This window comes from Coenobita brevimanus, chromosome 110, assembly GCF_032717465.1.
Source record: "Coenobita brevimanus isolate Jiangsu-jjx chromosome 110, ASM3271746v2, whole genome shotgun sequence".
In the NCBI taxonomy this organism is placed as follows: domain Eukaryota; kingdom Metazoa; phylum Arthropoda; class Malacostraca; order Decapoda; family Coenobitidae; genus Coenobita; species Coenobita brevimanus.
Window position 1 is genome coordinate 49,410,448 of NC_137063.1, and position 16,755 is coordinate 49,427,202.

General features: G+C 40.6%; 1 protein-coding gene across 1 annotated transcript in view; it reads left to right on the top strand.

Moving 5' to 3' along the window:
- The window catches only part of LOC145417582 (zwei Ig domain protein zig-8-like), a 128,734-nt gene extending 112,471 nt beyond the window's left edge, over positions 1-16,263 (top strand). Inside the window, exons 5-9 of the mRNA XM_080286286.1 lie at positions 244-371; positions 755-838; positions 5,222-5,306; positions 13,107-13,208; positions 16,112-16,263. Coding sequence (XP_080142412.1) covers positions 244-371; positions 755-838; positions 5,222-5,306; positions 13,107-13,208; positions 16,112-16,263 — 551 coding nt within the window. The remainder of the gene's footprint in view (positions 1-243; positions 372-754; positions 839-5,221; positions 5,307-13,106; positions 13,209-16,111) is intronic.
- The last annotated feature ends 492 nt before the right edge of the window (positions 16,264-16,755 follow it).

The window sequence follows — 16,755 nt, forward strand, 5'->3', positions numbered from 1 at the left end:
CTTTAATTTCCGTATCTGCTGAACACTTCCCAATACATGTCGAATTATTCTCTCTCTCTCTCTCTCTCTCTCTCTCTCTCTCTCTCTCTCTCTCTCTCTCTCACTACATACTGTCCTCCTTCACACACTCCTCGTCAATCTGCTACTAACCAAACTCTCTTCCCTCCTGCAGAAACACAAATCCCCCCCCCTTCTCTCTCTCTCTCTCTCTCTCTAACCAAACTCTCCTCTCTCTCCCCACAGAACCTCAAGCCAGAATAGTAGGCGCCCCAGACATCCACGTAGACAAGGGATCCGCCATTAACTTAACCTGTCTCATCAGCCACAGTCCAGAGCCTCCCACATATATATTTTGGTATCACAATGGAAAGGTAAGGGAGTGGTGATGTGGGGGGTTGTTTGGAGGGGGGAATGGCTTGGTGCTATAGAGGGGGTGGTTTTCTCTATCTCTTGTTTCTGTCCAGGTGTCTAGTTACCAATCAGTATATCTGTCTGTCTGTCTGTCTGTCTATTATCTATCTACCTCTGTATATCTTCTGTGGAACAACAATTACAGGGATACATGAACAAGATTATTGACGAATCACAATTAAATACATGAGGTGATCAACTAAAATAATTACCATCACGTAGACTATTGCTCAAAAAGAAAGCCAAAATGCAAGATTCTTTACCTTAAGTCTTCCGTATACATTACTGAACAGGTAGGTGGTTTGAGATCGTATTTAAGTATTATTTTTTCTCTCCCCGGCAGGTCTTGAGTTTTGATTCTCCCCGGGGCGGCATAACAGTGTCCACGGATAGAGGCAACTCCACCACAGGTTACTTATTGATACAGGTCAGTGATTTTTTTTACTGTGACTGGCTTCTTTTAAGGTTATTGAAGAGCTACCTTCACATATATCTGGAGGTAAAACAATCGTTATTTAAAGCATTAGGCGAAAGGAATGGCATCCAGCCGTGAAAAGGCCAAAAAAAAAAAGAATGGAAAATCACACTTGGATAGCCTCAACATTGCCCCCATATAGAAGTGCGAAAGGTTGGAAGATAAAGTAAGATTATTGTACACTTTAACATTCAAGGAAGTGATGTATATGTAGATGTACTTCCATATCTAAGAACAACAAGCGACCTCGAAACGCATAGAAAATACACCTTTCCCACTTCTCACTTTGCCGATTTTTTTTTTTTTTTTTTTTTTCTCACCTTTGGCGATCTTTCTCGGTGGTGGCATCCTCCATTATCCCTGTTCTTGACACCTTCGTTCGCGGATGATGTGAAATTTCCTTGTTATAAGCGGCCTTTATATGAACATTTTTTTTTTGCATTCTTTTTCCTTTCAAGTTAAGTTTTCTATATCTTTGGCCATTTTACTCTTACTCTGAACTGCGCTGTGGAAGGGTTCGTGTGTGTGTGTGTGTGTGTGTGTGTGTGTGTGTGTGTGTGTGTGTGTGTGTGTGTGTGTGTGTGATGTAGTGGTGGTATGTTTGCAGATGTGGCAGTGCTGTGGTGTGGTGGTGGTGGTGACTGTGGTGTAGTGGTGGAGTATAGCAGTGGGGTTATGGTGCACTGGTGAATTGTCATGGTGTGGTAGTAGTGATGATGGTGGCAGTGGTGTAGTGGTGGTGTGATGGTGCTGTATCATGGCTTGTGGTGGTGGTGGTGGTGATGGTGGTTGGTGGCGGTATGATGGTGGTAGTGGTGGGTGCAGTTGTTGTTGGTGGTATGTTGGTGTGGTATGACAGTGTCTTTGGTAGCTGATACAATGTTAGCCTGGTATAGTGGTGTGGTTCAGTGGTGGTTGTGGTGGTGGTGGTGTGTGATCAGGCTGGGTGTCGCTCTACCACCATCAATCTCACGCCACATTCGCCCGGCTCACGCTGCCTGCAAAACCCAATTTCTGAGGCGAGAGGCAGAATTGCGGCGAGCATGAATAAGAATGTAGTGGAAAGCTTACAAGGGCGGAATCAGGTATGGAAATTGCTTATTGGTGATGCGATGGAAAAATTTGCAAAAGAGAAGTACATTGAGCATCTCGTAAGATCCCAGGCATTTTCAACAATTTCTTGAGAACACTGAAAGGTCGTTTAAACTAAATTTGGAATGCAGTCTTCAAGTTTGCAAACCTTAAGACGTAGGAGGAAAATAATGCAAAAAAAAAAAAACTAAATATCTCGCCTACGTGATTCGAAATATGAATATCTTGTTATTATCTACATTGCCCTAACCTTAATACACACTGAGAAATGGCTTGTTTTATAATAATAATATACAATAGGTTACAGCAAAAAAATTGACTTGCCAATCAGTTTAAAACAGCTTACAAGCAGCACCACACTTAATAATAATAATAATAATAATAATTTTAAATGCCAGGACCAACTTGCCTAGCCCCAGGCTCCTACGGTCCTCATGGGGCAACGTAGGATAATAATAATAATAATAATAATAATAATAATAGTAATAATAATAATAACAGTACAACTGAATATTGGAAGAAAACGAAGAATGATCAGGGAGACTGAGGAAAATACAAGTCTCCCCCACCAATACAAGAAAGAAATGGACTGCAATGCCATCAGTTTATCTCGCTTCCATCTCGTTTGATCACAATATTCTTGCATCCTATCCTTTTCTCCCTGCCCATCAGACTTTTTACTCTCTCTCTCTTTCTCTCTCTCTGCTTTTTTACTTACTCAGAGGCTTCAATAATACATACATACAAACATACATATATACGTTCTTGATCACTGTAAGTTGCATGACTAGTGCTACAACTAATGATATTCAGAATAATGCATACGAAATAAACACATTAGATGAAACAGGATGAGGAGATGGGACGCTCAGGAAAAAAATAATAATCCCATATACTCTTTTCATCGTCTAAAATCTATTTAAAAAAAAAAAAAAAGGTATCATCATTGAAAGAAGATGGGGAGAAAGAAGAAGTGTGGAGAGGGGGGACTCAGAAAAGAAAAAAAAACCCTACCCAATATAAGAGAGAGCAAGACGTTCCTGAATACGCCCACTTTCTCTCGCTTCCATCCCGTTTGATCACAATATTCTTGCCTTGCCCATCTCTCTCTCTCTCTCTCTCTCTCTCTCTCTCTCTCTCTCTCTCTCTCTCTCTCTCTCATCTTGTCGGAGCGAAGAGAGTGACTGGAATGAGCTTGGAGTTGCCCCATGGTCTAATGCAACAATGGCAAGATGATAGATGAGGTGACTGGGAGAATTCCTTTATGATCTTCGACTTCTGCAGTAAAAGATGATAGGAAATTGACTGACGAGTGACCATGTATCCACACACACACACACACACACACAAAAGAACCCTGGGGAGATGTAAAGTAATGAGACACTGGAGTAAGGCTTCGTATATCACTTACCAGAGTGGATGACTGTCCACACACACACACACACACACACACACACACACACACACACACAGTGGGCAAGGGAAGATGAAACGTAAAGAGTTACTGTTGAGAGACATTGCATTGCACTCACCAGGATAGATGATTGTCGAGGGCGGATGGAGCCTGGAAAAAGAGAAAAAGGAACAGTTTATATGTTTTTTTATACACTTTACTATGTAGCTCTATTTTTTTTTTGTCTCTTCTCTTACTTGCTTATCGTTCATATATTGATTTCTGACTCTATTCTTTACTGCACCGTCGTTATATAGGTCTTTTTTCGCCTTCAGTAGCCTTCAAACTCACTCACATGCACAGTTTTCACAAAAATTTTTACAGTCCATCCTTGGAAGCATACTCTTCTGCTGGTAGATCAATAAGTTTCTCAGATCTGTGACTTAAATACATCCACGAGGCTGCCGTCGCATAAAAATACTAATATATCGTCTCGCAGCATTTGTACACACACACACACACATTCTCTCCACGTACACATCTATTAAAAGGTATCTCTCTCTGCCTATCTGTCTCTCCTAACCCCACTGAAGCCCCCAACCTCTGCACGCCTCACTCCCAGCTAAATCCTCCTAAACTTCACGCTGCACTTCACTCCACGATATCCCAACCTGACTCCGGCAAGCAAGAGCCTCAGATTTACAAGCTTACCCGGCCCAGTATATATGTGTTAGCAAACGTACCGATATTTGCTTCTGATGTCTGGCCAGCGATATGTTCTACTCAGGAACAAGAAAAATATTTGGCAGCCAAGGTTTTAGGAGGTACTGTTCAAGGTGTATGGTCTGGTCGTTCTCTAAGGCAAAACTATGAAGACTTAGAAGCTTTCTCCACCCAGCGCTTTGGTTTTTGATGTCTTGGGGTCAAGTCTTAAGGTCACAGACGGGGAACTATGTAGAACTAAAAGTTTGGGATGTTATTGTTTTAGGAACACTGTATAGTTTGGTGTCTTTTTATTGTATGAACTTACTCTGTGTGTGTGTGTGTGTGTGTGTGTGTGTGTGTGTGTGTGTGTGTGTGTGTGTGTGTGTGTGTGTGTGTGTGTGTGTGTGTGTGTGTGTGTGTGTGTGTGTGTGTGTGTGTGTGTGTGTGTGTGTGTGTGTGTGTAAGATAGTTAGATATGCGTACCGGACAATGCTTCTATCCCTATCAGCCTAAGTAGTCTCTAATAAAGTGAATAAAATCACCAGTCAGCAGGAAAACATAAAGTCAGAAAAGCATGGCGACAGCGAACTGATTTATGTTGTTTGGTTATCTCATGTGGAAATTCTGGGGGCCGGCTGTGCGCTGATGGATTTAGAACTCGTGTTGTCTCTCCTGATTTTTAGCGCCAGTAACAAGCGCCAGAATTTGCCCGGAGGATGTGTGGACAGAGGAGAATTGGTTTTATTTCATATGTCTTCTTTCGCGAAATTCTTAAAAGCTTTCAAAATCCTGTGATGGCCTTTTTTTTTTCTTTTTTTTTTCCCTCAGTGCAGTGATTCTTCTATCTCTCTCTCTCTCTCTCTCTGTCTCACTCTCTGTCTCTGTCTGTCTGTCTGTCTCTCTGTCTCTCTCTCTCTCTCTCTCTCCAGAAACAGCTTATTAGTACCCTGCACGATGATGATGATTATTATTACTATTATTATCAATATTATTACCACACTTCAGTCAAAATATTACGTCTTAGTTTATTCATTTCCACTGCCATAATTTATCAAAGTCATCATATACTACCATCGTTTCTGCTTAGGCAAGGTTAAAAAAAAAAATGATATGCTAACTCTCCCTGTTCTCTTACCCCTGGCCAGGACGCTCAAGCCTCAGACACCGGCAATTACACCTGCGATCCGTCCAACACTGCAGCAGCGGTCATCAGAGTGCACGTGCTTAATGGTGAGTGGTTCATGTGTTTATCAGTAAATTTATGCTTCTCACTCTGATGACTTTTGTATTAATCTCTCCTCCTTGCTGTTATATAAAGAAAAGACTGAATCATCAAAGGGGCTTACTAAGGAATATATAGTTAATGGAAGCATAAATGAAACGAGTAACAGGTCATCAGGGAGTAGAGTCTAAATAAATGCGCTCTCTCTCTCTCTCTCTCTCTCTCTCAACATAAACTTCCTCCTTTATTTCTATTCCTCGCACCACTTCCAGTAAATCAAAGTTCCTTCTTCTGCGCCCTAAAATATATAATGAATCAGGATTGCATTAAAAACAAGACTATCATGGTGTGGAAGTTATCAGTACCCATGCACGTCCCAGTATCAACCTCCATCATCCTTTATCACCTTACTCGACCTCCGTCAATCACGTGAGTAATGCTTCGGTGCTTTCTAATCATGAGGCGTCGAAAAGAATGTATGGCCTGTCATCTTGGCCGGGCGCGTCTTCGAGGGCGACGTAACGACCCAGGAGAGATCCGCCAGGTGTTAATTTTAGGTCACAACGTTCGCTAAACATGAGACGCTGTGGTAATGCACCGCGCGATATGAGGATAAACACACACACACACACACACACACACACACACACACACACACACACACACACACACACACACACAAAAGCTTCGATAAACAGAGGAAAGAAATACAGCAAGACAGAAAAGATAAATGAAAGAAAGATGAATAATGCACTGGAAACGCTATCTAAAATGAAAGGGGAAAGAGCCAGAGAGAGATGACAAGCGGAAGAAGGAAGAATAATGGATCAGGAAGTAACTCAATCTAAAATGGCTCTAAAAAGTGCAGGAGGGTGGGATAGCAATGGTGGGATGTTTAGCGGGAGACGAAGAATGATAGACTGAGAAAGTGAACGAGAGGGATGAACGAAGCGAAGAGAGATTACGAGGGGGAGGCGAGAATGGATTGTGTAAGTGTCTGAAATGTGTGTGTGTGTGTGTGTGTGTGTGTGTGTGTGTGTGTGTGTGTGTGTGTGTGTATTAAAGGTACCCGTGTGTAATAAACTGTGCTCGAAATATCTATATCTGAACAAAAATAATGACAAATTCTAGACAGGAACATCAACGCAAAAAGAGAGAACCAAATTAAAATATAAAAGAAAACGAAACAATAAAAAAAATCATACACAAAACATAACAGCACAACATAACTGAACACTCACACAAAAAGATAATATCACAAAACAAACAGAAAATATTAATAGATAATATAAAATCAAGAAACATGAAAAAAGAAACTAAGTAAAACAGAGGAGAGCCACCCCACCCCTCTCCAGCACAAAAGGTGACGAGGATGAACGTAAGGACCGAAGAAATAATCCTGACAAAAAGCCATCTCCTTAATATAACCTGACTGCAGGAGACGGAGTGTAAGCCAGACAGACGAGAGATTTTGCTAATGTCCCTCCTCGCATGACGCGCAGTGTGGAAGAAAATGGTGTATGAGAGTTGCTCCTCATTTCAAGTAAGAAAAGAGACGTGGATCATTCGTGCTATTATGAGAGAGAGAGAGAGAGAGAGAGAGAGAGAGAGAGAGAGAGAGAGAGAGAGAGAGAGAGAGAGAGAATCAGCATTTCAGCTTCAGCCCAGGTATTCCAAATACTCCGCAACATTAACAAGTGTCAGACGATGGACATGTCACCAGCATCCCCTGCAGTCGCTTCTCCATCTCAAACACCTTTCACATCCAAACATACAGATTCTCCTTCCTATGACGATTGCCGCTTTACCTCGCAATATATACACATCCATTTCCGTAGCACGAGGTATTTTTGAGAGGGAGAATCACAGGGATTACTACTGCAAGGTATAATTTTTATCAGTTCCTCCATATAAACTACGGACAGAAGTCACTACCAGTCGTGGAATGTTTTCGTGAACTAATCACGAAAGATGGTGATACTAATGATGACAGGCTAAAAAGAAAATTAGTTTAAGAAATATTAACTTGTATACTCCACAAACTAGGACCAAAAGTCTTTTAACGTTTATCTAAGATCCTGCAGGGAATACCTAACTAATAAGAACACTGGATTACGTACATTAAGTGTAACAGATATTAACTTTCACGGTAGGCTTTCGCAGACAACTCCTAAAACAATAAAACCATCCTGCAATCACTGAGCAAGATCTGAACACAAGAAGCTTCAGGGTTTATAGCTATCCAACATATTCCTAAATGATGGAGAATTTAACTCACTCTATCGCGACAAGTTGTGCCTTAGTTACAAAGATTTGCCAAGATTGTTTATTATACGTCGACTTCTTGGATTAAACGGGGATTGACTGACTGATTGACTGATTGACTGAGTACATTTAATAAATTTTGGCAGGGTAACAACATAGGTCATCACCGCCATACAGTAAGGGTAAAAATGGTCTTGCGGATTCAAATATAGTAAAGTGTAATCAGAGCAATTAATTTCCCTCGCTGTTCATAATTTCTGAAAAAGTGTTCAGAAACAGCTGAAAAAAGTAATACGCTTCCATGCATAGTAAACAGATTATTTTTTGCACGTGACGGCTCAGTAAAATAATATAATTGAATTCTGTGTTGCTTATTCACACATTTATACTGCAAAAAACTATTCCATCAACAAAATTACTTATACTGTATAGAGATAAAAGCAGCAATATCACCGAGATAGTAATTAATCTCCGTGAAAGGACATACTGTATAATTTTTACTGAGAAATTAATAATATAAACAAGTGCATCAGCAAAGAGGGAATTTCGTTACTGACACGTTTGGGAAATTACTAAAAAAAAGAAAAAAAAAAAATCAACATCAAGAAACTGCTGATTTCTGATCCTGTAGTTCTTTCACCTTAACTTGGCCCTGATGTCGTTTGGATCAGAATAAGACAAATCCGCATCCTTCCTATAGCACTTCTTCGTGACTACCATCATAGAACATTATTAGTCTATTGATACACGTTGGGATTCGAGACGAGGACACGGCAATTTTGGGATAATTTAGAGTGAAAATAATTTAGGTATATAATTTCACCAAAGCGGCATATCTTCCTGTGTGAAAGGCATAATTATTGACGTGTGTTTTGGAAATTATCAAAACAGCAAATGACGGGGCCCGGATATGAGAGAGAGAGAGAGAGAGAGAGAACTGAGGGGAGGGGAGAGGGAGAGGGGAGAGAGAGTGTTCCCCTCCCTCGCCCCTCCTGGCCTGTATTTCCCATTAGCAGAGGAAGATTGGCCGGGCGGCGTGTTCCTGTCGTTGTTTGGGGGGGAGAAAGCCAAATTGGGAGGCAGGCAGGAAGGCAGAAAGGTGAAAAGGTTGAAGAGGAAAAAGAAGTGAGAAACAGATGGAGATACACTGAGGAAAAATCAAGACGAGGAAAAGATGACAAATAGATGAAGATAATCAGAAGGCAAAGGCAGGCAGTCAAGTAGAAAGGTGAAAAGTTTGACGATAAGAAAAAAAGTGAGAAAGAGGTGGAGAAGAGATTGAAGAAGAGGAAAACGAGATGACAGATAAATGAAGATATACAGAAGGAAAAATGAAAAAGTTGAAGAGGAAAATGGGGCGGCAAATGGATGATAAAAGAAAGGCAAAGAAAAACTATTAAGACAGAAAGATGAAAACTAAGAAGAGGACAGAGACTAAAAATACTCGTGGAGGTATATGAAGATCTGCAGATAGAATGGCTGCGAAAATGATTAGGTGGAGAAGTGAAGATTTAAAAACAAAATAAAGAAAAAAGCGAAAAAGAACTGAAGACATGTAAAAAGAAAATGGTTCACAGAATGGGGGAATGCCAAATAGGAAGGCTGGAAGGCAGGGAGAAAGAAAGGTGAAAACGGAGGACTGGAAAAAAAAGATGAACGCAAAAAAAAGCAGAAAATGATGAACAAAAACTGTACAGGAACAATAATGCTTGAAGAATGACGATAACTTTGATAAAAAAAAAAAAAAAGTTATGAGTGAACTGAAATTTGTGAGAACGAAGATGCAAAGCAGAGATAATGGGATAAAGAAATGAAAACATGAAGAAGAAATAATGGTCAGGACAAAGGAAGAAAGAAAGTTATATTAGGAGAGAGGGAGACTATATGGAAGGTGAAAAAATGATGACTGGAAGATGAGGCAAAAGGGGAAATCATCAGAACTGTGCAAAAAAAAAGTTAACATATTGCTTAGGAGAGAAACAGGTGGAACTGCAGCACTGGAGGAGAAAAAAAAAAGTCAGGAGAGAGAGAGAGAGAGAGAGAGAGAGAGAGAGGTGAAAACATGGAACTGGGAAAGGGGGACAAGCGTGAAAAGAAATGAAGAGATAAAAAACTGTCCAGATGAAAGGGAGAGGGCAAAACTGGGAGGGAGGGAGGCAAAAAGAAAGGGTAGTGAAAACGGAGAAGAGGAACAAAAGAAAGATAAAAGGAAAAGTTTTAGCGTATGAAAAACTAATGGTCAAAAAAAAAAAAACTTGGGGAGGAAAGATTAAGAAGGATGGAAGGAATATGGAAAAGTGAAAGCGATGATTAGAAGAGGAGTTTGGAGGAAAAAAAAACATGAAGGGAAAATATGCAGAGAAAAAATAATGCTGTCAGGAAAAAAAACAGAAAAAAAGACTTTGTAAGGAAAGAAAGAGGAAAATTGGTGAAAATGCCGAGATAGGAAAAAAAAGTTAAAAGGAAAGAGCTGAATGATGTGTAAGAGAAAAAAAATGGTTAGAAGAGGAGAAAACGAGCCAAGTTGGGGAAAATGAGAGGGTAAAAGGCAGAAATGAGGAGAAAAATTGGAGGATAGGAAAAGTATGAGAGAAAAAGGGAAAATCTGAAGGGAACACTGAAATATAACTGCCAGGAAACACACAAAACAGAGAGGAACTGAAAGGGAAGACAGATTAAAAGTATCATCATATGGACGCTATTCCCAAGATCAAAATAATCGTCTATCATAACCCAGAATTCAACTAAATATAAAAAAAAGCCTACAAGAGGTGACGGGTCCATGAAACAATGTTATAGGAGAAAAAGAAATAGAAATACGTGTGAAGATATGAGGGGAATAGGGATAAATTGGAAAAATGTTGAAAGAGAAAATACGTGGGGAAATAAGGGAAGGGGAAAGGTGGAAACAGAAGGGGAGTTGGAAAAGATAAAGACATATACTGGACAAAGAGAAGAATGGCGGAATGAGAAGATGAAACAGAAAGAACAGAGATTAATTAGCAAAAAGGATGACAGGAGAGAGAGAGAGAGAGAGAGAGAGAGAGAGAGAGAGAGAGAGAGAGAGAGAGAGAGAGAATAATAGAAAACCGTAAGAAAACGAAGAAGACTTATTGCTTGATTTACTGACAGAAAAAAAAAAATAAATTGGCAGCATAACAGAAAAGGTCAGTGGCACAGTAAAGCGAGAGATAAGACGAGAAAATTAGAGAGGATGGGCGAAGTGAGAGAGAGAAGAGTTAGAGGAGAGATCAGAAGGGAGATAGGTTGAGACCAAGGAGGAGCGGAAACTGGGAGAGAGAGCTGGAAGAAAATAGAAAATTGAGAGGACTGGACGAGAGAAAAGAAGAAACGAGAGAGAGAGAGAGAGAGAGAGAGAGAGAAGGTTTAGAAAGGGAAATCTGTTGGAGGGGAGCAACGAATCGAAAATGATCAAAAAAAGAGAAGTGAATAAATAAGAAGAGATAAGAAATAGGAGAGAGCCAAAAAAAAAAGGCGACCTGAGTCGGAAAGAGAAACTGTCAGACATAATTATTGGGAAAAAGTCGAGAAAACTACTGAAAGAGGAATGTAATGGAGAGTATGTGATTGGGAGAGAGAAGAGAAGAGAGGAAGTGAGTCAGAAGAGGAGGAGGGAAAAAAGATAATGCTAAGAGAAAGAGTGAACTGAGAGAGAAGGATCAGGATTCTTAATGGGAGAAATACAACAACAAAAGAGAAAATAAGACAAGGAATTAAAAAAGACAGAAAAAAAATGCAAAAAAGGGGTAACGTTGGGAGAAAGAAAATATAATACAGAAGTAAAATTAATGGGAAAGAGGTGACATAGGAAAAAGAGGTGACTGAGAGAGTACACAAATGGGAGATTAATGGGCAATCAGAGGGAATGCAGTGATATGAAGGAAGAAGAGTTGAGATGTATTTGTTGGCTGATATGTATGATAAGAAAATACACCAGGCAGAAAGGAGGGTAAGAAGCAAATGAAAAAGGTGCATGGAAAAACACAAAAGTATATAGCAAGGAAGAAAAGGAGGAGGGGGAGAAGGAGAAAATAAATAATAATGATAATAATAATAATAATAATAATAATAATAATGATTGTAATAATAATAATGGAAACAGCCAACATACTAAAGAAACAGTAAGATAATGTGGAGGGGGAGAAACACTAGAGACAAGGAGAGATAAGATGAACATTGTTGAGGGAAGAGGTAATGATTAATTAAACGGGGAAGGAGAGAGAGAGAGAGAGAGAGAGAGAGAGAGAGAGAGAGAGAGAGAGAGAGAGAGAGAGAGAGATTACAACAAAGCAGGGGGAGACAATGAGAAGAAATAAGAATGTTAGATATTAGAGAGAGACAGAGAGAGAGGGAGAATCAGAAAAAAAATACAGACCATGAGAAAGGGAATGAACGGGAATAAGAAGTAACACAACAGCCTAATAATACCGCTCCCCACGCCACCACCGCCAAGCTTACAATGAAGGTATGGCATGCAAACACTTCCTCCCTCCCCTCTTACCTCGCGCCCCTGATGACAACACAGTGGATTACGTCGATTACTGCGAACTGGAGACCTGGCATGAGTGTACCCTGCAGGCTTGGATGAGGTGCAGGGATATTATGGCGGGATATTAGCATGGGTTTTAGTTTTTGTGCAGTCGTCGTTACTTTTCATTGCAGTACTTGGTCTTATTTTACCTTTTTTTGCGCATGCACGCACACACACACACACACACACACACACACACACACACACACACACACACACACACAGACTGGCGAAAGAAGAGAAATACAATGAAAAAATAAAAGTATCATCCTTCAACGGGTTTAGGAGAGAGAGAGAGAGAGAGAGAGAGAGAGAGAGAGAGAGAGAGGGGCGGGGGTGAGGGGGGGAACGCGGTGACTGACATTTCTGATACCGCGAGCTTCCCTTCCTATGATAGCGGTAAATTCCCAGCGCTGGAGTCGAGGTTCCAATTTCGCGCAGAGGCAGCAGAACGATTCCACTTTTGTACAATAACGGAGGCCCCAAAAAATATATGTGGTAGCCCGATTGGATGCGCCATTGGAGGGAGATTAAGCATTTATCCCAGCCTTTCAGAAGTCAAATTCAGATCGAGCAACATACAGATTGAAAACGAAAATAATGCACTGAGTCTTAGTGTATGTTCTTCATTGACTCCAGCGACTGTGCTTGTGGTGTCATTATTGGTGTTAAAATTATCACCATCATTATTCTCATCATTATAGTCATCATTACAATTATCAGCATGAATCCAGTCGAAGTGTTTTAAAAATCTTACTGTCGCACCGTAAATGCATCTGTCATGATGATAAATATACATACGAATGTCATATCGCTTCCGCTCTTCTTCTTTTTCTCCTTAGGCTACTACAACTACCACTACTACTGTTACTACAACTACTACTACTACTACTACTGCTGCTGCTGCTACTACTACTACTACTACTATTCTACAAGGGTCAAATGGCGTCTCGTTCTAATATAAACTTTCGTGTTTTTTTTTCCCTCCCAGGCGAGACTCCGGCAGCCATGCAAACCAACGGGTCGGAGTCCTTAGTAGCCTGTCCCGTCTACTCCCTTCTGCTGGCCCTCTGCTTCCTGCTCCTGCTGCCACGTGCTCCTCTCTCCTCACTGCTCACAACTTCAGAGGGAGGCGGAGGAAGAGGTGGAAGGGAAGGAGGGCTTGGAAACAAAAAGCATCCCTCTGTTTCTTCCTTAACTTCATTAGATCAGCAACATAACACCGTCTTGTGCACATAAGAGTCTTCTGTACTTTCTCAAGCAAAGTGCCTTCCAGACTATGTAGATTTATAATGAGATTAACTTAGTCCTGATGCTTGTAAATATGAAAAAGTCCGTAAATATATGATTCACATGTAACCTATATTAGGTTCATAGTGAGAGAAACCGTAATAAGTATTCATAACATAATTATATAAATGGAACTGCGATTAAAACCATATTTATAGACAAAACAGAACCAAAAAAATGTATATACCGTACTATTTTCAATAACCAAGTGACATAATACACTTTTTACGTGTTGAGCTATGTTTGCAGTTTATACACAGACCGAGCCAAGTTCAGTGAATCTTGAAATAAGAGTCCTCAAAATCTTCTGAAACTGCTAAACACTTCGAGGCTTTTGCTAGTGATGAAGGTGCAAGAAGAAACTTTTCGTGTGATTTTTGTAAATTTCAAGGACTCCGTTTTTATTCAAATATATTATGTTCCAAAGGGGAATGAAACTTCCATGTTGCAGAGAAACAGCTGATGAAAGTGAGTAATTGAAAACAAAGACGAGATTATTACATTTGCATTAAAAAATGCACAAAGAAGAACAAAACTAATGGATAAAAATAAAGCCAACTTAGAACATTGAAAAGAGAGATAGCCTACGAAAGTGAGTCACACACACACACACACACACACACACACACACACACACACGAGTGTTACATCTACATTTCCAACAATCATCTTCGACAACACCGGTTTACGAAACGGCTTACTGTTCACGAAAAGTATATAGAGAGGCAGATGATGAAAACGAGTAATAAAAGAAAAGATAAGACCACGACATATACGTTTTATATACTTACCATCAACCCCATCGAGGAAAAAAAGTGCTTAAGGAGTGAAGACGATCAAATTACCTCTAAAGCAACTGGAAACTTATACAGACAGTGCGTGTTACAAATTACAATCATTTATCTAATTTCAAGCAATGGCATTCAAGATCGGCGGAAAAGGAGAGTGAAGGAATGAGAGACAATCAGTTCATGAACGTGTTAAACGACCTGAAAATCATAAGCACCACTAACCATCCATCTTACACTCGACCTCCTTGCTGCTAAGACAATCCCAAGACAGTCACTATTCCATTGTCAAGGAGAGCGAGGAGGGGACAAGTCTTCCAAATTCTGAAGGTCATTTATGGAACAGGTGCGAGAGCGGGTGTGAGAACAGGTGTGATTAGCCTGCATGCCACACTACACATCCAGCAGAGTGGTAGATAAGCCAAATATATCTTATACTCATCATGTTACAAATGACTCGGAAATTGGGAACTTGTCTTTCTCCCTCGTGCTCTGTTTTGATTTCTTGAGTCATATGACGTCCCTTTCTACTTTATCCTGGCGATTCCTTGGCTGTTTTCTTCAGGTAAGAGTGACTTTCAAATGAGAGGGAGAGATGCAGCCTTCAAATTGCTCTTTCCCTACTGAGGATCTTGAGATGAATGTAATGATCTTAATATAGAAAGGAAGGAATGTAAAAGAGTCACTGGACACAGGAACTTAATACAGTGGACGAACGTGTTACTTCATCAGAGTGAGGAAAATACGAGAAAATTTAAGGACCCAGTACCCAGGTCCGTATTCTCGTCGGTTAAGGAAGCTCCCTAGCACCTCTTCCTTGGCGATTTATTTTGAGATGCGACTGGTTAATACTGATTTGTATCCTCTTGATGCTGAAAATGGTGATATGTAGGTGAATTTAAATGACATAGGAGAGGGCAGTAAGGAGTAATAAGTAGAATAAATCGCTTAGGAAGAGGGGTTAGGGAGCTTCCTTACCTGACGGGAACCCGGGACCGACTCATCATCCTTGTGTGTAGCGGCAGTTTAGTTCTATCCAGCACGTGGGATTTCTGCAGACAATTACGTGTTTATATGTGCATAGCCAGATTCTCAGTATTCATTTAGCTTCGTTGCTTCCCGTTTTAAGTGGACCCGAACAGGTCTTTGATGTATATTGTGTTTGTAAATAAAAAGAGACGCATCGGGGAGTTTTCCTCGAATGTACTAGAAGAAGCGTGTCATTAACGTCTCTCCCACTATAATTCTTGTTTACACATATCTCTCTCCCTTTATAGCTGTTATGTAGTGTTATTTTCAGGCGAGTTTACCTTTAGTTCTATTATAGTGCTATTTTCAAGCTAGTTTACAGTTATTTCTCTCCCCTTTTCAGTTGTTATGTAATGCTATCTTCAGGTGAGTTTTTATGTATCTCCCATTATAGATCTTATGTAGTGCTATCTTCAGGCGAGTTTACATTTATACTCTCCCTTCGTTACTGTTATGTAGTGTTATTTTTAAGCGAGTGTACTCTGAATGACAAGCCAAATAGTTCCTTGTAACCCAGGAGCCATTTACTACGTGAGATGGCAACTTCTGAATTAGCGGATGCCTGGTGGTTAAGGTGCTCAAGTGAGATATACTTCATATGGGTTTACATCAAGGTATGGGTGGGGATTATTGCTTACATAATGCCACTCAGGAAAGTGCGACCGGCACATTATCCTTATTTTTGAAAACAACCATAATTCTAACTTAAAATTAATAACAATCTTCGAATGAGAACTCAAACTTATATTAAAAAAAAAGCATTTAACGTAATAAAAACCATAACACTAGGGCTGCCGTATCTATGGATCATCTTAATTATTCCTTGCATGAGGGAAGCCATTTTCAGGAAGCAATGTGATTAAGGCGATGTATTTACCTAACCCCCCAGCGACTCACTATGCAGAGTACATGGAGGGTGAGGGCAGAGGTGGTCGTCCCTCCATCAGCGTGGTAATGGAGGGTCAGCAGCCACGTCAGCAACACAGCAAGAGGCGGTGGTGCAACCTGAGTGATGAGGTGCTGAGCGTCCGTCCACCCTGAGATACACACACACACACACTACACACACACACACACACACACACACACACACACACACACCACACACACTACACACACACACACACACACCACACACACTACACACACACACACACCACACACACTACACACACACACACACCACACACACTACACACACACACACACACACACACACACACACACCACACACACACACCACACACACTACACACACACACACACCACACACACACACACACACACACACACACACACACACACACACACACACAAAATCCACCCCTCTCCCAGCTCTTTGCCTCCAGCACACAAGCTCACTCAGGCAGCATAACATGTTAGGCAACAAGGGTATCTGATCTTGGCCACTCCCACAATTTGATTACTAGGTCAGAGTTGCTTGAAATTCATTGAGCTTTGGTCAGGAGGTAGGAATAAGTCTCCTTGGTTACTAGTCAACTATATCGTCCACTCTGAGTACACCTGACCACC